Below are 25,423 nucleotides of genomic sequence, written 5' to 3'. Positions count from 1 at the left end.
CCATGGGGCGATTTATTAGGACTGGTGCGTGATACTGAAATGCTCCAAAATTATTAAGCGGCAACATCCTCTTTAAAAAAACGACAACTTGGCACATCTTGGGCTCTTTTGAAGCTACTGATCAAGGTTCCCAAAATGTCCAAGATGTTCCCAGAAAAAGGGTAGACCTCCCGCCACCACCACCGACTATGGGCGGCGGATGAAGAACACTCTCAGTCCGGTCACACAGTTCTCTCTGACCCTTAGGACGGGCGATCAATGTGTGATAGTCGGTAATTCCACCCTGTGGACCCCCATCATCAGCAGTATCAGTCACAATGGCGTCCATGCATCTGCAGCTGAAGGATAGAACGAGCTGCGGTAGCCAAATGCACCTGGATGCTGCCATGTCCGGTACTGCGGGTAGGGGGGGGGGAAGCTGCCGTGTCCGGTACTGCGGGTAGGGGGGGGAAGCTGCCGTGTCCGGTACTGCGGGTAGGGGGGGGGGGGAAGCGGCCGTGTCCGGTACTGCGGGTAGGGGGGGGGGGGAAGCTGCCGTGTCCGGTACTGCGGGTAGGGGGGGGGGGGGGGAAGCTGCCGTGTCCGGTACTGCGGGTAGGGGGGGGGGGAAGCTGCCATGTCCGGTACTGCGGGTAGGGGGGGGGAAGCTGCCGTGTCCGGTACTGCGGGTAGGGGGGGGGGGAAGCTGCCGTGTCTGGTACTGCGGGTAGGGGGGGGGGGAAGCTGCCGTGTCCGGTACTGCGGGTAGGGGGGAGGGAAGCTGCCGTGTCCGGTACTGCGGGTAGGGGGGGGAAGCTGCCGTGTCCGGTACTGCGGGTAGGGGATAGCTAACGATTTCAGGAATATCCCTTTAACTATGCACACTTGGCTATAATCTGTTTATAAAAGATACAAGGAATCTATTATTTTTTATAAAAACTGCGGTAAATCGTGCTGAAGGTCAAGTTGCAGATGTTCCATTTAGTTTTGAATCAAGGTAACTAAGCTTTTTTCACTATTTTTGATCGGTGGAGGTCCAGGTCCAAGACCCCCAACTGATGGCTAAAACCAAGGGGTGGGAGCACTGATAGAGCGGTGCGCTGACCCCTGGACCTTCTGTTATCCGGCACACCTCACGTGAGTGTAATCTAAGCCCTTCAGCTCTTGGTTTCAGCGGTTGTGGAGATCTCGGGATCCAGACTCCTAACGCTCAACGTTATGAAGCAGGCTGTCCCTTATCATGTAACCGATCCTCAATCATTTCACAGTTTGCCCCAATTGTCCTCATTTTTTTCCCTGTATCTCACATCTGTTCAACCTTCTTCTTCGCCTCGAATGTATAGACAGTTTGGTATCCGTCATCCCAGGCGTAGAGCTTCTGGTCTCTTGGGTTGTAGTGCACGGAGGAATGGCTGCTGTACCTCTTTGGGAAGTATAGAGTAGGGATTTCCTGAGCGTCGATGAGATCCGAGGTGTCGTAGATGCAATCGATGTGGGACCGGCCCCCACTTGGACTATTGTACATGACATAGAGCGTTCCACAGATGACAAAGGCGGCTTCGGCATTATTGCTGCTGCAGGTGGTGTTCCACAGCTGCTTGGCCTCCATTTTGTTGTGGTCTATCTTGGTGAGTACAATGTCCTCGCCATTGGTGGGATCTGTGTGGATGGCCCAGAGACCTTGTTCATCCATGGCCAGGTCGATCTTCGTGTATGCTGAAAGCCCGTAAGGTGAGACCTGGCCGGCTCCTGCTATATTCATGGACTGCGTCACGTTGGTTAGGACGTTGTATTTCACAATTTCATCCACGGTTTCATTTTTGTGGAAGAAGACGTAGTCGTTGTAGACGTGGAGTCCCGTTCCCTGCCAGGAGAAAGGTAGCTCTATGTTTTCAGCTTTTCGGAGATAGTCCCGGCTGGTGAAGTCTTCGGTGGTTGAGAATTGTAGCAGCGCGTTGTTACTGGAATCGGTAAAGAAGTAGATGTTGTCCACGTTGTCACCAGTGTTCTTCATCCACGCACCCACCGCCCCTCCGGCCTTCTTCACAGTCTTTTGAGACTTGATTTGAGCCAACATTGTGTTACAGCCTGAAATAAGGGAACGAAAAAATGATATTGGACAACTTGTTTCTATGTTCGTCTGCACGAGCCTTTATTCACAGAATACCAACAGTATGAAAAGGCGTTTTACTCGCCCAGTATGGAAAATGTAATAAAAGTATAGACGATATAAAACAATATCAAACAGGGCCATGCATTGTAGGGAGGTCAGCTGCTCCTGATTCATGAAGAGGGGCGCCACACCAGAAATCTTACTCCAGTCAGGGACTAGAATGAGGCTTCTAGCATAGCGAATGTCACCAGTCATCCTGAATTCGATGAGCTGTGGAGTCACGCTCCCGCCGTGCCGCCACTCATATTGGTGGGGATGAGAGAAACTGGTGAGGAAGCAACAAAAGTTGCACATTTGTTGCACAACTCTGACCTGCACCAACATTTTGCAACTTTTCAAAGCAATTTATGCTAGAATTCTCGTAAAATTGTTTTGATTAATTTTTTTTTAACACGATATATGCCTGGAGTATGTAGAATTTAGTGATTTTTCTTTCCATCTCTAATGCTGAGCTGTGAGTTCTGACGTCTTCATACTACTGATGAAGTACCCTACAAATGGCTGCTGCATTTCCTGCCTCAGCTTTTATACTGACTGATAGCTCCTCCTGATTGGCTGTGCCATATCATGTGATGTGAAAGCTGCAAGGCATTATGGGGAAGCCATTATGGGTGCACCTGAGGTCATTCTGTGCTTGGTGTAATTTTCTGCAATGTATAAAATGGGGGCAGAGATTTTTTTTTTTGTTGATCCACATGAATCGAATGTCAAATTGTTTGGATTTGCCCGCTTCAGCGAATTTCATAAAATGCTAAATGCATTTGATTGACATAAAATCGGTTTGCTCATTTCCACAGATGACTCGTCTCTTCTCAGCCCACTCCTCCATGTTTTGTTAGAAGAGGAGGAGAGACCACCGCCGCCAACTCAGGTGACCCGTCATCTCTATGTACATTGTTAAACCACAAGTAATTTAGGCAAAGAGCTGGCTTGTGCCACCACCCCGGCTGGTGCTGGAGGTCAATGGTGGCTTGTCTGTGGCTAAAGTTACAGCTCATTATGGTCAACCTGGTTGTGGCTCCTCTCTGGGGCCCAAAAGTCTGACCATGATGGTGCCAGAGTCTTCAGATGTGCCAAATGTCACTTCTCTGCCATCTCCAATACCAATTGGGAAGCACCAGAGAGCGCCTCTTCTTTTTGGAGGGGTGCAGCAAGAGCTTTTGCAGAGCACAACAGGTGAGATGCGCTCTGCATAGGCAGCGACCAAGATGACAACCCTCTGTCTGATCAAGGGAGCTTTGTAATTTCAGTTACTGCCTATGCAGAGTGCAGCAGCCTTTAACAAACTCATTTTTATTGCTGCTCTCTGCAACAAAGACCCTACGTACCTGTACTCGGCTTCAGCCGCAATTTTTTTTTCTCCTCTGCTTTTTCCACCACTTCCTTCTCCACTAAGTGTTCGTCCACCTCCATGTGGGTGTTGGAGGACACGGTGCTCTCGAGGTAGTCGATGTCCCACTCGGCTCTCTCCAGTCTCGCCCACAGACTCTCCATTTCATTCTTCACTTCGTGTTTGTAGCGGCCGAAACGATCCAGGCGTGACATCAGCTTGTGGGACATTTCTTTGAATTCGTGCATGTATTGCTGAATATCTTGCTCGCATTTGTAAAGTTTGTCCTAGAATGGGGAAGAAATGATTGAAAAAAAAAATTAAATGGTCCCTGTAGGTCCAGATAAATTGGCCAGAGTTAGTAGATACTGTGTGTAGACTAGTGATTTATAAACTATATTGTCTCACCCTAGAAAAATCATTAATATGTACTCTCCCTAGGATACATGCTGTGAAGTGACGGAGAGAACGTTCCAGCACCTATAGTGCTGGCAGAATGCTGTCGAAAAGGAATTGCTCACTGATATGGTGGCAAGTTACATTGCATGAGAAAAAGTATCATTCAAGAACATATTAAACTGGTGTGTGCACTAAAAGCTATTTAACATGTCATTATGGGGGCAGCAAGACCATGATCCTGAGGGGGTCAATGTAAATCCAATGTTTGGACAATTTAGGATTAAAATAGAAACTCAGATAACTCTTTCATGCTCTTATGCCTTCTTTAATTTTTTTGCCGACTGCTGATAGGGTAGGATTAAACAAGTGGGCCGGGCTTAACATTAATGGTCTCCAACTGCACATAGAGCGGTGGGGAGAGGCTCCTGCTGCAGCGACAAGCAGAGACAGGATTGGTGAGAAGGAAAATGTGGACATTGTTGGTCTCCTGAGACACAGAGCAACTTTATATCTCTCGTAGTTTTTATTGTGAGGTGGAGAGGAGGGGATTTCTGTTTCTTTAGAGGGGTTGTATAGGATCAGAAAATCATTTCTGCTTCCACCAGTCCTTGCTTTGTGCCTGGTACTCGCAGCTCTGCTCTAGTGAAGTGTATGGGACAAACCTATCGGCTGCGGTCCTGCTGTAGTTAACAAAAATTAGCCATGCTTCTGTGGTTCAAGTGTCCGGGCTCCAGTGCCAGGTCCTGCACCTTCCTGCCCTGGCCACTGGCTCACTTGGCATGCACCTGCTTAGGCCTTATTATGCTGGGGCTGTTGGCGGCACGCTGCTTGAGGTTTTACTTTTAGGTAGTTCGACTTGTTCACAATTACCATCTTTCTGGACTCCTCTGTTGTGTGCCTCCTACAATCTCGATGCATCCATTCCGCTGAACTCCATGAGATAACAGTCGTGTTCCAAATGTGTCTTACAAACTTGGCATGCTTAGCATGTCAATCTCCGCACGGAGAAATTATACTTCTTGGAAACTTGGAAAACACATTCCACTCAACTCCGCTGTTCCAAGATGTCTGTCCACATACTCAACTACACTGTTCCAAGGTGCCTGTCCACAAACTCCGCTCTGCTGTTCCAAGATGCCTGTGCACATACTCAGCTCCACTGTTCCAAGGTGCCTGTCCACATACTCACCTCTGCTATTCCAAGATGCCTGTCCACATACTCAGCTCTGCTGTTCCAAGATGTCTGTCCACATACTCAGCTCCACTGTTCCAAGGTGCCTGTCCACATACTCAGCTCCGCTGTTCCAAGGTGCCTGTCCACATACTCAGCTCCGCTGTTCCAAGGTGCCTGTCCACATATTCAGCTCCGCTGTTCCAAGGTGCCTGTCCACATACTCACCTCTGCTGTTCCAAGATGCCTGACCGCATACTCAGCTCTGCTGTTCCAAGGTGCATTTCCACATACTCAGCTCCGCTGTTCCAAGGTGCCTGTCCACATACTCGGCTCTGCTGTTCCAAGGTGCATGTCCACATACTCGGCTCTGCTGTTCCAAGATGCCTGTCCACATACTCGGCTCTGCTGTTCCAAGATGCCTGTCCACATACTCGGCTCTGCTGTTCCAAGATGCCTGTCCACATACTCGGCTCTGCTGTTCCAAGATGCCTGTCCACATACTCGGCACTGCTGTTCCAAGGTGCCTGTCCACATACTCAGCTCCGCTGTTCCAATGTGCCTGTCCACATACTCAGCTCCGCTGTTCCAATGTGTCTGTCCACATACTCGGCTCTGCTGTTCCAAGGTGCCTGTCCACATACTCAGCTCTGCTGTTCCAATGTGCCTGTCCACATACTCAGCCCTGCTGTTCCAAGGTGCCTGTCCACATACTCAGCCCTGCTGTTCCAAGGTGCCTGTCCACATACTCAGCCCTGCTGTTCCAAGGTGCCTGTCCACATACTCAGCTCTGCTGTTCCAAGGTGCCTGTCCACATACTGAGCTCTGCTGTTCCAAGGTGCCTGTCCACATACTGAGCTCTGCTGTTCCAGGATACTTGTCTGCATACTCAGCTCTGCTGTTCCAGGATGCTTGTCTGCATACTCAGCTCTGCTGTTCCAGGATGCTTGTCTGCATACTCAGCTCTGCTGTTCCAGGATGCTTGTCTGCATACTCAGCTCTGCTGTTCCAGGATGCTTGTCTGCATACTCAGCTCTACTGTTTCAAGGTGCATGTCCACATACTCAGCTCCGCTGTTCCAGGATGCATGTCCACATACTCAGCTCTGCTGTTCCAGGATACTTGTTGTCCACATACTCAGCTCTGCTGTTTCCGGGTGCTTGTCTGCAGCATGTCCAGCTATGCTATTACCCTCCTCATACAGCCTTTCCAGTTCAGCTGTCCTGCACTGCATCAGCACCTCTGGTCTGTACTGCTCCTCCAGGACCACATCTTAAACAATCCATCTCACCAGGTGAGCCATAACAGGTTCTTATCCTGTACAATGGCCCCTCTTATTTCTTTAAGCAGTTGGAAGGAGGCTGCCCCTGCTTTAGTCCTTGCTGGTTTTCCAGACAGAGCCCTCCATTGCTGAGCGCACTGTACAGAGAGCTGTAAGGCTGTGTGCACACGTTGCGGATTTGCCTCTGGAATTTTTTGTGCGGATTCTGCATCTCTTGGCAGAAAACGCAGGTGCGGATTTGATGCGTTTTTTATGCAGATTTACTGCATATTTACTCCTGTGGATTTCTATAATGGAATGGGTGCAAAAATGCTGCAGATCTGCACAAATAAATGACATGCTCCTTCTTTTGATTTGTAATAGTATGCAGGTTCTGAGTATGTCACCACGGAACAGACTGAGGGCTTTAATAACAGGAATCAGGTTCTCCTTGCAGGGAGGAAGCAATGGAAAATAACTAGCAATAAAAAAGCGCAAAATATGGGAGTGTAACAAAATTAAGCAGGATTTCTTGAGAAAAGAACACTTATCAGTCTGATGAGGACTTGCTTGAAGGGTCGTCTTCTCCAACGTAGGCGCCGAGAAACAGCGGCACTTGTCGTCCCTCTGTTGTCCGTGGGCTGAGTAGTCTCTAGGAGCCCGCTACCTGGGGTTTTGGGAGTTAATGTGATATGCACAGGCTCTGAGTCTTTAGCTTTTACAGCACAGCCTATCCTGGGAAAACGATGGTCAGTCTATTATTAAGTCTCTCACCAGGAATCAGGGGCTCTGCACTGATACCGTGGGTACCAGGGGTCACAGTCTCTGTACTGATACCGCGGGTACCAGGGGGTCGCAGTCTCTGCACGGGCCAATGTCTCTACACGGGTCTCAAAGCGCCCCTCTCCAGTCACAGCACAGTCCGCTTTCATGTACTCACAAGATGCAGTCTTTCTGGGCAATCTCCCTGTATTTGTCCTCTGACCGGGAGCTCTCTCTCTCTCCCGGAGCGCAGCTGCACCCTGCTCTGACCGCTGCTCACGCTGCTCTGTTCCTTGTGCGCGTGCCATTCCCCCTCTCTGCCTGGCTTCCTTCCTGTCCCAGTCTCTAAGTCTGCCCCCTGGGGAACCTGTAGCACAGCTCAATGGTTCCAGGCACAGAGCCGAGAAGGTAACCGCCCCCGGACTCTTCTTGTGCTTCACCTCCTTACAAATTCGCAGCATTTTCCGTGTGGATTTTCCGCACCATTAGCACATCAATTTTTTTTTCCATTGATTTCCATTGTACTGTAAATCACTTGCGGATCTGCAGTGTTTCTGCAGGGAAAAAAACGCTGCAGATCCGCAGTAAAACCGCAACGTGTGCACATAGCCTTAGGCTTCTCTCTTCCCTTTTGCAGATTTGTGAGACGTTCCGACGAGTCCAACATTAGACCATGATGAAGCTGCAGAGGAGAGTAACAGACATGTTGGTGAAGACTGGTACAGCCACATGACGCAGCAGAGGGGAAAAAGCATCCAAAATGGAGTGTGCATGGAGGGGGTCGCACTGTAGCTGTGGCTAAGGAGACTAAAAATCAAGTAAAACATCAAAAATATTTTTAATTATAAATCACCCACCCTTTTTCACATTTGCAGAATGTCTGCAAAAGTCTGATCTCTTAGAATATAAAATTAGTTTAATCGATAAGACCTGTAAAAGGGAAAAAAAATTGAAGCTCCATAATTGATTTTTTTTGTCAACGTAAAAAAATAAGTTTTTAAAAATTTAAAAAAAGGTTGAATTGCACTCTTTTCCCCAATACAAAAATAAAGAAATTAAAAAAAAAATCATATTTAGCTCTGTAACGTTCATAAAACTCTGATTTTAAAAGTATAAAATTATTTAACCCGTGCTGAAAACAAAAAAAAAATGGAATGCCAAAATTTTATGGCCATCACACTTCCCCAAAACATGCAATATAAAGTGATCAAAGCATCCTGTGCACCCCAACATGGAATCAATGGTGACTGCATGTCAACATGCAAAATGAAGCGCTTGTTTCCCTTCATCAGTGGAGAAGTAATATAAAAGTTACGGGTTTCGGAAAATGGCGGCACAAGCCTTTATATTTTCTTACAAGGTTGTTACATTTTTTTACTGGCTAAAAATGTTATAAAAGGAATAAATAAATCTTGTATTTCTGTAACGGTTCTGATCCGGAGAATCGTATTTCCAGGTCATTTTTACTCCACACTGGAACCACCATCCCACCCCATAAACTTGGTAGAATTGTGTTTTGGTTTTTTTTTTTAATTATTTTCTCCCAATTGTTTTCCTGTTTGTTAATACATTATATAGTAAAGTGAATGGTGTCATTCAAGCTACAACTTGTCTCACAAAAAGTTCTGGCTTTTGCGGAGGTGGACCAAGAGGAGAGCTTCATCGCAAGCACTTTAGTATTTGTGTTTGTTGTTTTTCTGCCTCACATTTAAGAAACATGATCTGGTAAATTAGGAATGTGTGTGTTACCTCTCCTGACTCCTGTACAATGAAAAAGCTGTAAAAAAAAATCTAGAATTCTTCAAAACCTCTTCAGGAAATGGAAAAATGCTCCAAAAATTCCCTAAAAAGGAGCATTTTCTGAAGTAGTCGATTCTGAACAAATTCTTAAAGTGTCCCTGTCATATTTGCCAAAAGTGACACAATGGAAAATGACCTACCTCAAGAGTTAAAATACGTTTCTCGATGTAGCGTATCAGGGGCTCCTCTTGCGCTGCAGTTTGAGGGGTCGCATGCGCCACAAACAGGACCACCACAGATAGGATCTCAAAGTAGTTGTAATCCATGCTGAGCTCCTTACTGAGGCCGGCTCCCGGGAGTCTTACCATACGCAGGACGCTGGGGCGCACCACAACGTACGGACTCTAAGAGGGGCTTCAAGATTCACGAAAGCTTCTCGTGGCCTCCGTTCTGATACTAGCAATGTCTGATATGAATTCTTTCTGCGAGGAGCTGCCAAATGTCGTGATCGTTTCCATATGTTCCGACGAGAGCCATATCTTTACTATCTGCAACGTACGAGGTTTGAGTTCTGTTCTTCATTGTAGGAGAGGAAGAAGGATACAAAGAGAGTTGTATTACAGGCAGCCGCACTTGGACCACGCTCAGCCAGTGGGATAGACATAGCACATTTCCATCTCAGATTGTACGGATGTGCGCTGAATATTAAAGAGGTTGTTTGAATATTCCGTAAACCATGTAAAATATCTCCAGAAGTGAAACACTTAGTGAATCTTCAACTTCTTATATATTTGTACGCTCATATGTTTGATCCAGAAATTTCAAAACACTGTTGAGAAATGGCTGCAACACTAGTTCCATGGCCAAGTCAATGTATCACTGAAGGGTTAGTGTATCAGGAATGAAGACTAGCGCTGTCCTACTACCGCCCATGATGCCACCCCACACCATAATCCTAGTACTGGTGTCCCCTTGTGAAGATCTCTTCATGGTGCTGCCTTCGTGGTCTCCAAACCAATCTCCGGCTATTATGGCAAGACAAAAGCGTGACTTGAAAAGGACAGACCTCCATTACAGCCTCTATTTCCGTTTTGTTATGCTCCCACTTGAGAGCAGTGGGGTGAGGAAATCTGCCTCGTAGCCTAATGTCGTTGAAACTCATGGTTGTGTAGATGGTGAGACCCATAGGCCTGGTATGTGATTTCCTTTATCGTTTGCAAAACAAATTGGATCATTGGTGGAACCAGTTGCCCGGCCACTTCTCCGAAGTGTCCCAGGAGACTTTTTATTCAACATGACATCCCCAAGCCACATATTACTGGACTACTGTGAATAGACTGAGGGGCCTAAATGTGCTCCCATGGCTGCAACGTCTCCGGACTTGACTCCATCGGGCACATTGGGGATGTCATTGATGACACTGGGGATGCCAAGTGCTTTTAGCGGCAGGACCTTCCTTGTACAACTTGGTAGCAGCTGAGGCTGTAAGTGCAGGAATTTCTGCATGTGGGGATTTTTTAAATACCTGTAAAAAAAACGTATGGTGCAGCCAAACGGCAGATGAAGAGGTAGTGCTTCAGCTTCCTGACTACATAGAAATGATGTACGTGAAGTTCTTAGAAAGGAAAGACAAGTTGGAGGTTATAGAAGCTAGGCAAAGTTCCAGAGAAGGTGGTTGACGTGCAGCTCCTTTCCAAAGAAGGAGATCTCCACTGGTCGGACAACCAAGCAATAACTAAAGCTTCTAGTCTTAGCCACAGAAGTTCTAGGAGCAGGGTGCATCAGAAAGAAGCACTATTACAAAAGAAATATCCTTGTAGTGTAGAGAACAAAAGTGAAGCGTCACCTTCTCAGTCTGAAATCATGTTTGGATGATTGTTAACCCCAAGGCAATTCTTCCTCTGTTGCTAAGAGTCTAAAGTTTAAGTATTTTGGTTTTAAGTTTGGAACAGTCCATGGAAGAGTGACCCATCTCATCACAACATAGCCAGATTCCTTTAGTCAGGTGATAGAACCTTTCGGCCGATGATCATTTCTTAGGCTAGGGTCACATTGCGTTAGGGCACTCTGTTTAGCACATAGCAGTGGTCTTGTATCGGTTCCTGTGCTGGCTCTCTTTCTAGGAGATTTTGTAAACGTTCTAATATGTAGGATACGAGAATCTTGACCTTATCCACTCTTTAAAAAGTAAGACCACTTAGATGGCAAAAGAAATCAGATCATTAAGGGAAGATGGCAAATCTGTACCAGGAAGCTCATCGTGTATCCCAGCTATAGAGAAAGGCATAGAAAAAAATACAAGGAGAGAGTAAATGTTCCAAACCAATTCAGATTACAAGGTTTGGAGCTGTATGGCTGGTAGTGTAATAGCAAGAGTTTGCGACATTGCATCCATAAGAGAACATGCGCAGCTTGGAAAACCTCCTGCGGGTTCACAGCAACTTGCTTAACCAGTTCAGATAAGTCCTCTGTATCCAGCACCAATGGTCTTGAAACTGTTGCAGTTTAGGAATCGACAGTATTTTTCTCAGAATCAGTAGGAACCACAGTGATCAATAAGTTATTCCCTATCTGCAGGAGAAAACCCCTTTGTCCTAAAGCTTCCCTGTACATTATTCCTTCTTGTTCTGTGCCTCACATCACTGTCTGATCTGCAGCTATTGGCTGATGCTGCTCCTCCCAGACGTCCTGCTCTGCCCCTGCGTAATATCTGCAGCCCGGTAATATTGATAATGCTCTACATACAAAGGGCGACTGTCATAAATGTTCCACTCATACATGGCAGCACGGTGGCGCAGTGGTTAGCACTGAGCCTTGCAGCGCTGGAGTCTTGGGTTCTAATCCCACCTTGGACAACATCTGCAAAGAGTTTGTATGTTCTCTCCGTGTTTGCGTGGGTTTCCTCCTGGTTCTCCGGTTTCCTCCCACATTCCAAAGACATACTGATGGGGAATGTAGATTGTGAGCCCCATCGGGGACAGTGATGATAATGTGTGCAAACTGTAAAGCGCTGCGGAATATGTTAGCGCTATATAAAAATAAAGATTATTATAAAAATAAAGATTATTATATACAATGTGATAAACTGCATTTTACTTCAATAATCTACATCAACATTAAATGATGTACACAGTAATAAAAGCAGCCACACAGTGGGTACGGAAAGTATTTAGACCCCTTTACATTTTTCTCTCTTTGTTTCATTGCAGCAATTTGATAAATTAAAAAAGTTCATTTTTTTCTCATTAATGTTCACTCTGCACCCCATCTTCACTGAAAAATAACAGAAATGTAGAAATGTTAGCAAATTTATTAAAAAAGAAAAACTGAAATCTCCCATGCTCATAAGTCTTCAGCCCCTTTGCTCAGTATTGGGTAGAAGCCCCTTTTGAGCTCGTACAGCCATGAGTCTTCTTGGGAATGATACAAGTTTTTCACCCCTGGATTTGGGGATCCTCGGCCATTCTTCCTTGCAGATCCCCTCCAGTCCCGTCAGGTTGGATGGTGAACGTTGGTGGACGCCATTTTCAGGTCTCCAGAGATGCTCAGTTGGGTTTAGGTCAGGGCTCTGGCTTGGCCGGTCAGGAATGGTCACAGAGTTGCTCTGAAGCCGCTCCTTTGTTATTTTAGCTGTGTGCTTAGGGTCATTTTCTTGTTGGAAGGTGACCCTTCGGCCAAGTCTGAGGTCCGAGCAGACTGGAAGAGGTTTTCATTCAGGATATCTTTGTACTTGGCCGCATTCATGTTTCCTTCAATGAGAACCAGTCGTTGTGTCCTTTCAGCTGAAAGCACCCCCATAGCATGATGCTGCCTCCACCATGTTTCACTGTAGGGATTGTATTGGGCAGGTGATGAGCAGAGCCTGGTTTTCTCCACACATACCGCTTAGAATGATCACCAAAAAGGTCTATCTTCATCTCATCAGACCAGAGAATCTTATTTCTCATAGTCTGGGAGTCCTTCATGTGTTTTTAGTAAACTCTATGCGGCTTTCATATGTCTTGCACTGAGGAGAGGCTTCCGTCGGGCCGCTCTGCCATAAAGGCCGGACTGGTGGAGGCTGCAGTGATAGGTGACTTTGTGGAACTTTCTCCCATCTCTGGAGCTCAGCCACAGTGATCTTGGGGTTCTTCTTTACCTCTCACCAAGGCTCTTCTCCCACGATTATTTTTTCTTTCAACATTCTCACGTCATATATTCTACTGCATGTCTGTACCTAAGTGGGATTGTGCCAGTATCATATATTTACATCCTTGTATATTCACTTAATGTGCTTAAAATCTGTGAATCCAGATAGCGTATTAACATATTGATCTCTTTTTACAGAGCCGTCTTTATTGATCATCACTGCAAGTCACCGCCCTTGATCTCCTTCCCCCTTGTCCTCTCCTAATTCCTCCCATGTTCAATACCCGACTGCATTCATGTGTGATGTTCTTCAATACACAGAACACAGTACCGCTACCATTCTAACTTAGGCACATACATTGGGTGTTGGTTAACAGGATCCTACTGTTACCATAGCGGTGGAACGCAAACAACTTCCCCGGTGGAGCGCACACTTCCTGTTGTGTACGTCCGGTCTCAGTGCGGCAAATAATCCTGCCCCCTGCCTATAATTAGACACATGGAGAATATTGCCTCCATCTAACCAGCGGCAGACACCGCATTAGATGTGCAGCCTCCACGCCACTAATCTCCACCGGTAAGCTGCTATTCCTACAGGATTTTGATCGTTATTGCCTTATACCCACGTGCTTTTAAGTGGTCACTATATGATAACATTTCCTTACAGACCGCTGGATCCGGTTATCCCGGACCACTATACGCACATTCCTATCTACAGTGACGCAGGTTAGTTGTTTAGAGACAAAAGTATTTCCTATGGGTCCTATTACCCCTAACTTATTTGAGTTGACCTTTTTCTTATATGCTTACAGTATATTGCTTAGCGCCTGTGACGATTCTAAGACAGAAAACAAGAAGTGGACCCACTGGACCGCGATGACGATCCCCTCACGTACGAGCTGACCAGATAGACCGCCCCCTATACAGGGAGAGTTAGGGGCAGGCCCGAGAGGGACTATCACCACGGAAGCTGGGGAAGCAGGGCAGAAAAGAGACACTAGACTGGCGGTAGCGGCAGAGACACAGGACTGTGGAAACACAGGAGCTGGCGGAGGTACTGCAGACACAGGACTGTAGAGACACCAGACTGCAGATACTCAGGGACTGGCGGGGGTACTGCAGATACTCAGGGACTGGCGGGAGTACTGCAGATACTCAGGGACTGGCGGGAGTACTGCAGAGAGACAGGACTGTGGAAACACAGGGACTGGCGGGGGTACTGCAGAGACTCAGGACTGTAGAGACACAGGAATTGGCGGGGGTACTGCAGATACTCAGGGACTGGCGGGGGTACTGCAGATACTCAGGGACTGGCGGGGGTACTGCAGAGACACAGGACTGTGGAAACACAGGGACTGGCGGGGGTACTGCAGAGACTCAGGACTGTAGAGACACAGGAATTGGCGGGGGTACTGCAGATACTCAGGGACTGGCGGGGGTACTGCAGATACTCAGGGACTGGCGGGGGTACTGCAGATACTCAGGGACTGGCGGGAGTACTGCAGATACTCAGGGACTGGCGGGAGTACTGCAGATACTCAGGGACTGGCGGGAGTACTGCAGAGAGACAGGACTGTGGAAACACAGGGACTGGCGGGGGTACTGCAGAGACTCAGGACTGTAGAGACACAGGAATTGGTGGGGGTACTGCAGATACTCAGGGACTGGCGGGGGTACTGCAGATACTCAGGGACTGGCGGGGGTACTGCAGAGACACAGGACTGTGGAAACACAGGGACTGGCGGGGGTACTGCAGAGACTCAGGACTGTAGAGACACAGGAATTGGCGGGGGTACTGCAGATACTCAGGGACTGGCGGGGGTACTGCAGAGACACAGGACTGTGGAAACACAGGGACTGGCGGGGGTACTGCAGAGACTCAGGACTGTAGAGACACAGGAATTGGCGGGGGTACTGCAGATACTCAGGGACTGGCGGGGGTACTGCAGATACTCAGGGACTGGCGGGAGTACTGCAGAGAGACAGGACTATAGAGACACAGGACTGCAGATACTCAGGGACTGGCGGAGGTACTGTAGAGACACAGGACTGTACAGACACCGGATTGCAGATACTCAGGGACTGGCGGGGGTACTGCAGAGACACAGGACTGTGGAAACACAGGAGCTGGCGGGAGTACTGCAGAGACAGGACTGTACAGATACCGGACTGCAGATACTCAGGGACTGGCGGAGGTACTGCAGAGACACAGGACTGTGGAAACACAGGGACTGGCGGGAGTACTGCAGAGACACAGGACTGTAGAGACACAGGACTGCAGACACTCAGGGACTGGTGAGGGTACTGCAGAGACACAGGACTGCAGACACTCAGGGACTGGCGGAGGTACTGCAGAGACACAGGACTGTAGAGACACCGGACTGCAGACACTCAGGGACTGGCGGGGGTACTGCAGAGACACAGGACTGTAGAGACACAGGACTGCAGACACTCAGGGACTGGCGGGGGTACTGCAGAGACACAGGACTGTAGAGACACCGGACTTCAGATACTCAGGGACTGGCGGGGGTCCTGCAGAGACACAGGACTGTACAGACACCGGATTGCAGACACTCAGGGACTGGCGGAGGTACTGCAGAGACACAGGACTGTGGAAACACAGGGACTGGCGGGAGTACTGCAGAGACAGGACTGTACAGATACCGGACTGCAGATACTCAGGGACTGGCGGAGGTACTGCAGAGACACAGGACTGTGGAAACACAGGGACTGGCGGGGGTACTGCAGAGACACAGGACTGTAGAGACACAGGACTGCAGACACTCAGGGACTGGCGGAGGTACTGCAGAGACACAGGACTGTAGAGACAGCGGACTGCAGACACTCAGGGACTGGCGGGGGTACTGCAGAGACACAGGACTGTAGAGACACAGGACTGCAGACACTCAGGAGCTGGCGGGGGTACTGCAGAGGCACAGGCTCGGACTGGCCCACCGGGAAATCGGTGGATCCTCCGGAGGGCCCCTGACTCTGACAGTCTTTCTCTTCTCAATATCCCTGCATGCAGGGGCGGATTATAAGAGGGTCAATCTGGGCGGTAGCCCAGGGCCCAGTGGTGTGGGGGGGCCCTGGGCTACCGCACAGATTGCCCGCCGGCCACCGCCATCATCAGGGAATTACTCGCACTGTGCAGAGACTAGTCCAGAGAGTCAGTGAGTGACACAGTGACAGACAGTGGCACCCGTGCCGTGACCCACCAGCCGTCCGCCCGCCCCTGTCAGACTGGTGGTGCCGCCGCGTTATAACCTCCTGACTGAGTCCTGATTTATGTGCCGTGCGGGCCTGCGGCCATGCCCCTGCCATGCCGTCACTGACTCACTGCCTGCCTGCCATGCCGTTCCGGGAGCCCCCCCCGGACCCGGTGGGCAGAGAGAGGGTGCCCGCATCGGGCCCCTTCTCATCTGCTCCCCGGGCCTCTAGCAGCGCTGCCTGTGGCGGTTTCCTATTGCCGACCGTGCGGGCGCGCCCGCACGGCAATAGTTAACAACAGCCGTCGGCCGCAGCGCACATGTCGCTGGCGTCTGACATCATTGTCAGTCGCTGGCGAGTGCGCGCTGCTGGAGGGAGCTCACCGCCTGGATCGCTGGTAAGGTGAGGAGAATTTTTTTTTTTTTTTTTTTATAACGGTGGAGCGGAGGAGTCGGACACTGGGGCTGGGAGGCAGGTTGCTGTACACACTGGGGGCAATGCTGGGAGCAGGACACAGTCTGGGGCAGTCTGATTGAATCTGGACACACTGGGGCAATGATGCTGGAGGAGGACACAGTCTGGGGACTGGGGGCCTCAAATGATTGCATTTGCTGGACACACTGGGGGCCTGGGGGGGGGGCAATGCAGGAGACACTGGGGGGGGGCAATGCAGGAGACACTGGGGGGCAATGCAGGAGACACTGGGGGGCAATGCAGGAGACACTGGGGGGGGGGCAATGCAGGAGACACTGGGGGGCAATGCAGGAGACACTGGGGGGCAATGCAGGAGACACTGGGGGGGCAAGGCAGGAGACACTGGGGGGGGGCAATGCAGGAGACACTGGGGGGGGCAATGCAGGAGACACTGGGGGGGCAATGCAGGAGACATTGGGGGCAATTCAGGAGACACTGGGGGGGCAATTCAGGAGACACGGGGGGGCAATGCAGGAGACACTGGGGGGGGGGGCAATGCAGGAGACACTGGGGGGGGCAATGCAGGAGACATTGGGGGCAATGCAGGAGACACTGGGGGGGCAAGGCAGGAGACACTGGGGGGGCAATGCAGGAGACACTGGGTGGGGCAATGCAGGAGACATTGGGGGCAATGCAGGAGACACTGGGGGGGCAAGGCAGGAGACACTGGGGGGGACAATGCAGGAGACACTGGGGGGGCAATGCAGGAGACACTGGGGGGGGCAATGCAGGAGACACTGGGGGGGCAATGCAGGAGACACTGGGGGGGGCAATGCAGGAAACACTGGGGGGGCAATGCAGGAGACACTGGGGGGGCAATGCAGGAGACACTGGGGGGGCAATGCTGGAGGACATAGTCTGGGGACTGGGGCAGATGATTGCATTTGCTGGACACACTGGGGCAATGCAGGAGACACGGGGGGGCAATGCAGGAGACACTGGGGGGACAATGCAGGAGACACTGGGGGGGCAATGCAGGAGACACTGGGGGGGCAATGCAGGAGGACACAGTCTGGGGCAGATGATTGCTGGACAAACTGGGCAATGCTGGATACACTGTGTGGAGGTAATATGCTGGACACACTGGGGGTAATATGCTGGCCACACTGGGGCAGATTGTTGAACACACTGTCATGGGACAGGATGGAGACATATGGGGCAGGATGGGGAAATCATATGGGGTAGAATGGATACTCAAGAGGGCAGGATGCGCGAACATATTGCAGGAGCCAGGAATGAGATACACGGGGCCAGGATGGGGAATATTATTTCCGTAGGGGCTAATTAAGGGATATTATTACTGCAGTGATGTATTTATTTTATTTTTTGAGTATACTGATTTAAATGGGGGGGCGGTCCTGTTACTGTGCAGAGTGACACTATATCGCCTTTTTTCTTCATGTGGTGTAATGTTGAAATTGGGAAAAATTAAGTAATATGTTCTGCAAGCGAAGCTCGAGATAACTGTGTTATTTCCTGCAGAAACAACAAACAAGCCCTGGCTGGAATAAATGATGGCGGTCTGTGCTTCATGACAGATGAAGGACTTCACCTAGAGACGTCACTGGTGAGTCAGTGTTACCTATACACTGACACTATATACAGAGCTCCTGTGTATAATGTCGCCAGTGATCGCTGTATTACCTATACATTATATACAGAGCTCCTGTGTACAATGTCACCAGTGATCGCTGTATAACCTCTACACAGACACTGCTTACTAAGTACAGATCTCCTGTGAATACTGGCACTTATGGTGACAGTATTTTGTTTTTTATTTTTTTATTACTGATCAGTATTGTAGTATTCAGTCACTATGTGGTGGTAATATGTGGTCTGGAAATGGTGTTGTGGTATTTGTCCCTTGTATGTGCTATTTGGTCACTAAGTGGTGGTAATATGTGGTCTTGACATGGTGCGGTGGTATTTGTTCCTTGTATGTGATATTATTCGGTCACTGGTGGTAATATGTGGTCTGGCATTTGTTCATTGTATGTGATATAATTTGATCACTGTGGTTAAAATTGGACTGTACAAAGCTATGGTTTAAAGGGAACCTGTCACCCCGTTTTTTGAGATTGAGATATAAATACTGTTAAATATTGCCTGCGCTGTGCGTTACTATAGTGTATGTAGTGTACCCTGATTCCCCACCTATGCTGCGCAATACATTACCAAAGTCGCCGTTTTCGCCTGTCAATCAGGCTGGTCTGGTCAGGTGGGCGTGGTGACATCGCTCTTTTCTTCCCCAGCTTTCCGTTGGTGGCGTAGTGGTGTGTGCATGTCCAGAGTTCCGAATCCCCTGCGCGCACGAGAAGCAAAAGCGCGCGTTCTGCGCTATTGCCCCTGTCATCGGTGGGGGCGGCCATCTTCCTGGGGCCGCGTGTTCTGTCCCCACATGAGGCGAATGAAGGTGTCGCAGACTAATAAGAGTTGTGAGAGAGATAATCGTACCTTCGTATTTCCTCGATATGAGGCAGACAGGACCAATGCTGCTCAGCGTCCAGAGAGATGATGCACTCCAGGGATTGTGTAATCCAGACTTGTTTATTTTGTAGATCTGGACATACAGCGTATAACTGGTAATACAGAACTTCTCCAGAAATGCAGGTGTAGACAAGGTACAGTAAGATGTAGCACCAAATGTGTCTGCAAGTGTGAGCAGCATGAGAGAGTGGTCGAAAGACTGATGCCTTCCTAAGCCCAGTTCAAAAGCACGTCCTCTCACAACAGAAAGTAAACTGGAAATGGCTGCCAGAGGAAGAGAAGATTTGACCCCTGAACCGGATGTAAGACATGCCCACAAGAAATACATGAAAAACAAGCTGCCATACAGAAAAAGGCCATTGGGTGGCAGCAGAGTAAAATATAACAACATACATGGAAACTGAGGAATATACATGGAACAGCACACTCCCCGTCTGAAATTCCGAAAGGGATTTCACTATATCAATGTCCTTAAAAAGTCCAACAACCTAGAAAGTGAAACCAAACATGCATGTAATGCAATAATAACTTTAAACAAGACATTAAGTCAGTTCCTGAGATAATCCAATGGAAAACCCATCTTCGGATCAGAGAAGCCGCACTAGGCCAAACTATCTCTGACCCACTGTAATCCAATGGACAAATAGTAGTGCAGTGTTCTGTTGGTAGTTTATCCTACCGGAATGTCCTCGATAGTGAGTATTTTTTGGCAGACGTGCCAACCATGACAGTCTTTGTCTCCATGTGGCTTGTGATAAGATCTCGCAATGTGGACTAACCTTGCAATAGTCTTAATGAGTTTCATCCAATTGGAGAAGCGTTTGAAGCGCTGACAACCGAGGGTGGAGGTTCGTTTAGCGTTCGTGGCCAGAGCACTGACCTCGGAGCGGACTTCTGGATCATCGTCCGGATCCTGGATGCTGAAGACTTCCTGAACACATTCACTTCCCTTCTGTTCCAGCAGAAACTTTGGACCTGAAAGCCAAGAAGAGTTAGCAAAGGAATTTATAGACATAGGTCTAGTGGCATGGTCGGCTGGATTAAGTTCAGATGGGATATAGTGCCACTGTTCAGGTTTGGAAGACCTTCTTATTCTCTCAATGCGGTTACTGACGTACACGTAGAAGCGCCTTGTTTGGTTGTAGATGTAACCTAAGACAACTTTACTGTCACTGTAGTATTGTACGTCATCTATGTGAGTGTCCAGCTCATGCTGAATAAAGTCTGCGAGTTCTACTGCAAGCACAGCCCCACAGAGTTCCAGCCTGGGAATAGTGTGGTCAGGCTTGGGAGCCAACTTAGCTTTGCCGAAAACGAACCCAACATGATCTTGATTGTCAGATCCCGTTACCTTCAGGTAGACAACAGCTGCAATGGCCTCCGTGGATGCATCCGAGAACACATGGAGTTCCGTCCTGGTGCTAGCAGCAAGTGAGATTCCAGCGTAGCATCTTGGTATATGGATTTTATCCAAGGCACACAAAGACTGCTTCCAGGTTTCCCATTTTGGTTCCTTATCAGGAGGTAGAGGGGTATCCCAGTCCTTGACAGTTTCGGACAGCTGTCTCAGAAGGGATTTACCTTGTATGGTAATTGGTGCTACGAATCCCAGTGGGTCATACAGGCTATTTACCACTGACAGGACACCACGTTTAGTGAATGGTTTGTCTGCACAGTTGATTTGGAATCCGAAGGTGTCGGCTGACAGGTTCCACCTCAGGCCTAAGCTTCTCTGCACAGGCGGACGGTCTGGTCCCAGGTCTATGTCCTTGAATCCAGGTGCGTGGTCGCTTGACTCAAAGGCTCTCATGACAGCCGGGCTGTTTGAAGCAATTTTGTGCAGTCTAAGCTTAGCTCGGTACAGCATATGTTGGGTCCTTTTGAGTAGGTCGATTGCAGCTTCTTCTGTAGGTAGAGATTTTAGTCCATCATCTACGTAGAAGTCTTTCTCTACAAAGTCTCTGGCGTCTGTTCCATACTCGGACTCTCCTTCTTGTGCGGTTCTCCGCAGGCCATATGTTGCCACAGCGGGTGAAGGGCTGTTCCCGAATACGTGCACCCGCATGCGATACTCCACCATCTCTTTGCTGGGGTCATTGTCCTTGTACCACAGGAACCTGAGGAAATTCCTGTGGTCCTCTCGGACTATGAAACAGTGGAACATCTGTTCAATGTCGGCGGTGATGGCAATGGGCTCTTTCCTGAACCTCATCAACACTCCTACTAAGTTGTTTGTCAGATTAGAACCTGTGAGGAGGACATCATTGAGAGATACGCCTTGATGTTTGGCGCTTGAATCAAAGACAACTCTAATTTGTTTAGGTTTCTTCGGGTGATATACTCCAAATGAGGGTAGGTACCAGCACTCCTCATTTTCCTTTAAGGGAGACGCTGGCTCCGCATGGTTGTTATGGAATATTTTGCCCATAAAGGTGACAATGTGTTCTTTCATCTCCGGTTTATTGCTTAGCGTGCGCTGGAGAGAGTTAAATCTGGACAAGGCTTGTTCACGATTGTTCGGGAGCCTTACCCTGGTAGCTCGGAAGGGTAAGGGGAAAACCCAGTGATTGGTTTCGTCCTTAAGGAACTCATTGTCCATTATCCTGACAAATTCCTTGTCTTCCATAGATGGGGCTACTTTGTTGTCATCCTTAGTGGTATGAAACACCAATTTTCCCAAGTCGTCTGCATAGGGAGAAGGGATAACATCAGGCAGCTCTACGGAATCTGGAAGCTTTTCCTTCACCTCATAGTGATGAGGACATGGTTTGCAGAAGGTAGTGCGCCCGTCTCGGCGTACGTACGTCTTAAAGGAGTGGACTCCTGTTTGGTCCAAGCATACATTTCCTATGACTACCCACCCCAAGTCAAGTCTCTGGGCGTAGGGGGCGTAGTCAGGACCATTACACTGTTGGCGGACCTTATGTATCCTCAAATTGTCTCTGCCGAGCAGAAGTAGGATTTCAGCATCTGTGTCCAAAGGTGGGATAACGCTGGCTAGGTGCCTTAAGTGTGGTTGGTGGAAAGCAGCTTCCGGGGTAGGGATCTCATCCCTTTGGTCTGGTATTTGATCGCATTCAATTAGCGTAGGTAGGGGTATTTCTACGTCTTCATTGACAGGAGAAGCGATGAAACCTTGTGCTCTTCTGCCGCTAGTCTCTATGCGCCCCGAGCAAGTATTCAGAGTGTAGGGCGTTGCTGGTCCCTTGATTCTAAAGGCTTCAAAGAACTTAGGTCCAGCTAGGGATCGATTGCTCTGATCGTCAATGATGGCATACATTTTTACAGCCTTCTCTGGTTGCCCTTCTGGATAGACTCTGATTAGGCATATCCTGGCACAGCATTTTGCACTTTGATTCTCCCCACATACCTCTGAGCATGAGCAGGACACAGCTGTGGTGGACTTGGCGTGATTCTGTGGCTCCCCGCCATGGTTTGTAGCGGGACCAGAGGTAACTGCGACTGCTGGATCGCTGGTGGCTGAGCCTGGGTGCAAGGCTGATGGGTGTCTGTCGCTATGACACTCTTCACACTTAATGGCAGATTTACAGTCCTTGGCCATGTGTTCTGATGAAGCGCAGCACTTGAAACATACCCCAAGTTCGTTGAGGATTTTCTTGCGCTCCTGCATGGTTTTGGACCTGAAGCCTCTACATTTGTTCAGTGAGTGTGGTTTTTTGTGAATGGGACACTCACGATTGAAAGACTTATCCCTCGACGGAATAGTGTACTGCTTGTCGGCAGGTACTGCAGGTGATGGCAGGTTAGCCTTTCTGACGCTTACACTGTTCCTTGAGTCCTTGCGTCTATGTGCGACGCTTTCATACCTTGATGAAGGTGTTGCTGGAGCTGCAGTGTTAGACTCCAGGAAGTCGAGGCTAGGGTCGTTCCTCATTTGGGCTTGTTCGTCAATGAACTTGCAGAACTGAATGAACGGAGGAAAGGTGACGTCATGTGACCTTTTATACCTGGAGACGCACACTGCCCACTTCTCTTGCAGACTGTGTGGCAGCTTTGAGACGATTGGGTTCACCCCATGGGCAGTGTCCAGGTAGCACAGTCCTGACAGACGAGGGTCTCTTTTAGCAAGTTCCAGCTCCATAAGCAGATCACTTAAGTCCAGAAGCTTGTGGGCTTCCTTAAGGTTGATCCTTGGAACGTTCTGCAGTCTCTTGAATAGGAACTTTTCTATGGCTTCAGCGCTGCCGTAGGTTCTTTCAAGTCTCTGCCAGGCCGCAGCGAGACCTGCTTCAGCTTGCCCCACATAGACGGTCCTAAGACTCTTGATACGGTTTGTGGATTCAGGACCCAACCATTTTACCATGAGGTCGAGCTCCTGCTCCGCGGATAGGTTGAGATCAGCAATGGCGGCCTTGAAGGTTGCTTTCCAGGCTCTGTAGTTCTCTGCACGGTCGTCGAATTTTGAGAGGCTAGTGCTGATTAGCTCCCTGCTCACCATGAACCTGGCAAACTCGGACATGTCTGATCCTTCACTCCTTGTTACCATATTAGCTTGTGGTGCCCCTCGGGCGTATAAGCTGTGTGGCGTGGAAGGGTGAATTGTTCCCGGGTAGAATGATGTCGCTGCAGGGTTGAGCTGTGGTTTAACCTCTAGAGATTCCGATGACTGCTGCTTGAACTGTGGAGGCGGGCTGGAGTGTGCCTTGTGGTCGTCTTGCGATGATGATTGCTCCTGAGGGGGTACATCACGGCGTTGGTCTTGGGTCTCTGTAGGGGCTGTGGGCGATACTGGCACCATAGGTTGGGCTGACTTGGACATTTCCGCAATGTTGGGTTGAACGTCACTGGAGAAGGTGTGCGCTGCAGGTATCTGTTTCTGCACGTAGTCTCTGGTACGAACAGCTGGGTCGTCTTCTTCCTGTGGTGGCAGGCAAATTGGGTCGAGGTTTTGCTTCAATGCTTGCTCGAGTATTTTTACTTCGGCTAATGCAATTTCTTCCTCCATTTCTGTTTGAAGAATCCTTGCTTGAGCCTCTGCTTCTGCTCTCTTCGCTTCTGCTTCTGTTTGAAGAATCTTTGCTCGAGCCTCTGCTTCTGCTCTCTTCGCTTCTGCTTCTGTTTGAAGAATCTTTGCTCGAGCCTCTGCTTCTGCTTTCTTTTCGGTGTATGAACGTCTTAGTTTGGACCGCTCTGCATTTAAACGGGCCTCTAGGATTCTGTCGCTGAGGGCTGAAGTTCTTGAGCAGGATGATTTGTATGACCGAGCAGAGTGTTTAGACGAGGCTGACCTGTGCGATCTAGTTTCTTGCAGATGGGTGATACGAAGCTCCGCTTTATCTTTGGCGTCTTGCACGGCGGCGTCCCTTTCTCTGTCTGTGGAATCTGCCTTGCTTAACTCTGATAGGGCTTCGTCGATTTTAGATTCTTTTAGGAAGGCAGCATACTTTGTGGACAGTCTCTTGTATCTACCGTGGGCCACGTCTAGCTGTCTTATAGTGTCCTGTAAACCCGCTGCATCATTTTTATGGCGTTGGACGCTTGACATAAGGGAGGCGACTCGTTCCCATAGGTCGTCCAAGTTGTCATTGAACTCATCCCTTGTGGAACAGTAATTCTCGAGGACCTTTAATGTTGGCTTGATGGAACGTACTGGTCGTGCATCTGGGTCTGCTGTGGAAGCGGGCTCTGCTTCCTGGTCTTCATAATGGACAGTATCAGGTTGTATTTGCTCTGTTTCAGCATTGGGGAACTGTGGAAGGTCCTTTTCGGCCATTTTGATTTAAGGTGCGCTGTCCCTTTAAGAAACTGAACCTTTAAATTGGGGGCTGGAAATTGCGGTGCAGCTTAGTTGCGACCCCCTGATAAGATTCCCTAAGGTGTTGTTGGAGAATTGTGGGGTTCTGCGGTCCGACGATCTGCAGCAGTGCGGTATAATACACAGAGAGTCTTTATGTACAATGCAGTCTGAGGTGATGCTGCAGGAGATTTCTTAGCAGAGCAGGGCTGCAGTATGTGAGCAGGCAGAGCGTGGGCACATGGATAGGGATATAAGGGTGATTCTGGCCGGGCTTCAAGGCAGTCTTTAGACTGTTCTGTCCCCACATGAGGCGAATGGAGGTGTCGCAGACTAAGGCCGCCGTCACACATGCGAGTTTTACAGACGTAAGAGCGCAGAATCTACGTCCGTAAAACTCGCAAAAAATACGGCACAATTATTCTCTATGCCCCTGCTCCTATTTGCCGTATTTTACTGATCAGTATTATACGGCTTTCTACGGCCGTACAAAATCGCAGCATGCTGCGTTTGTCACCGTACTGCGCAAGAAATACGCCAATGAAAGTCTATGG

At 49.0% G+C, this 25,423-nt stretch overlaps 1 protein-coding gene and 1 long non-coding RNA gene across 3 annotated transcripts in view; one reads left to right on the top strand and one right to left on the bottom strand.

The window, feature by feature from the left end:
* Positions 1-1,136: 1,136 nt before the first annotated feature.
* LOC138649575 (olfactomedin-like protein 3A) lies at positions 1,137-9,305 on the bottom strand. Its single transcript, XM_069740090.1, has 3 exons — positions 9,016-9,305; positions 3,481-3,769; positions 1,137-2,067 (listed from the first exon to the last, which is right to left on the bottom strand). The coding sequence occupies exons 1-3, from the start codon at positions 9,181-9,183 to the stop codon at positions 1,283-1,285; spliced, it is 1,242 nt and encodes a 413-aa protein (XP_069596191.1). The 5' UTR covers positions 9,184-9,305; the 3' UTR covers positions 1,137-1,282.
* Positions 9,306-13,442: 4,137 nt separating this feature from the next.
* Positions 13,443-25,423, top strand: part of LOC138649713 (uncharacterized) — a 37,149-nt gene continuing 25,168 nt past the window's right edge. The window contains exons 1-3 of one of the 2 annotated variants that reach the window (XR_011315349.1): positions 13,443-13,520; positions 13,611-13,669; positions 18,110-18,194. This is a non-coding gene — a long non-coding RNA (uncharacterized lncRNA). The remainder of the gene's footprint in view (positions 13,521-13,610; positions 13,670-18,109; positions 18,195-25,423) is intronic. The other variant, XR_011315350.1, reaches the window with a different exon arrangement.

This window comes from Ranitomeya imitator, chromosome 9 (assembly GCF_032444005.1).
Source record: "Ranitomeya imitator isolate aRanImi1 chromosome 9, aRanImi1.pri, whole genome shotgun sequence".
NCBI lineage: Eukaryota > Metazoa > Chordata > Amphibia > Anura > Dendrobatidae > Ranitomeya > Ranitomeya imitator.
The sequence above is the reverse complement of the archived record's forward strand: the minus strand, read 5'-3'. Positions and strand labels throughout refer to the sequence as shown.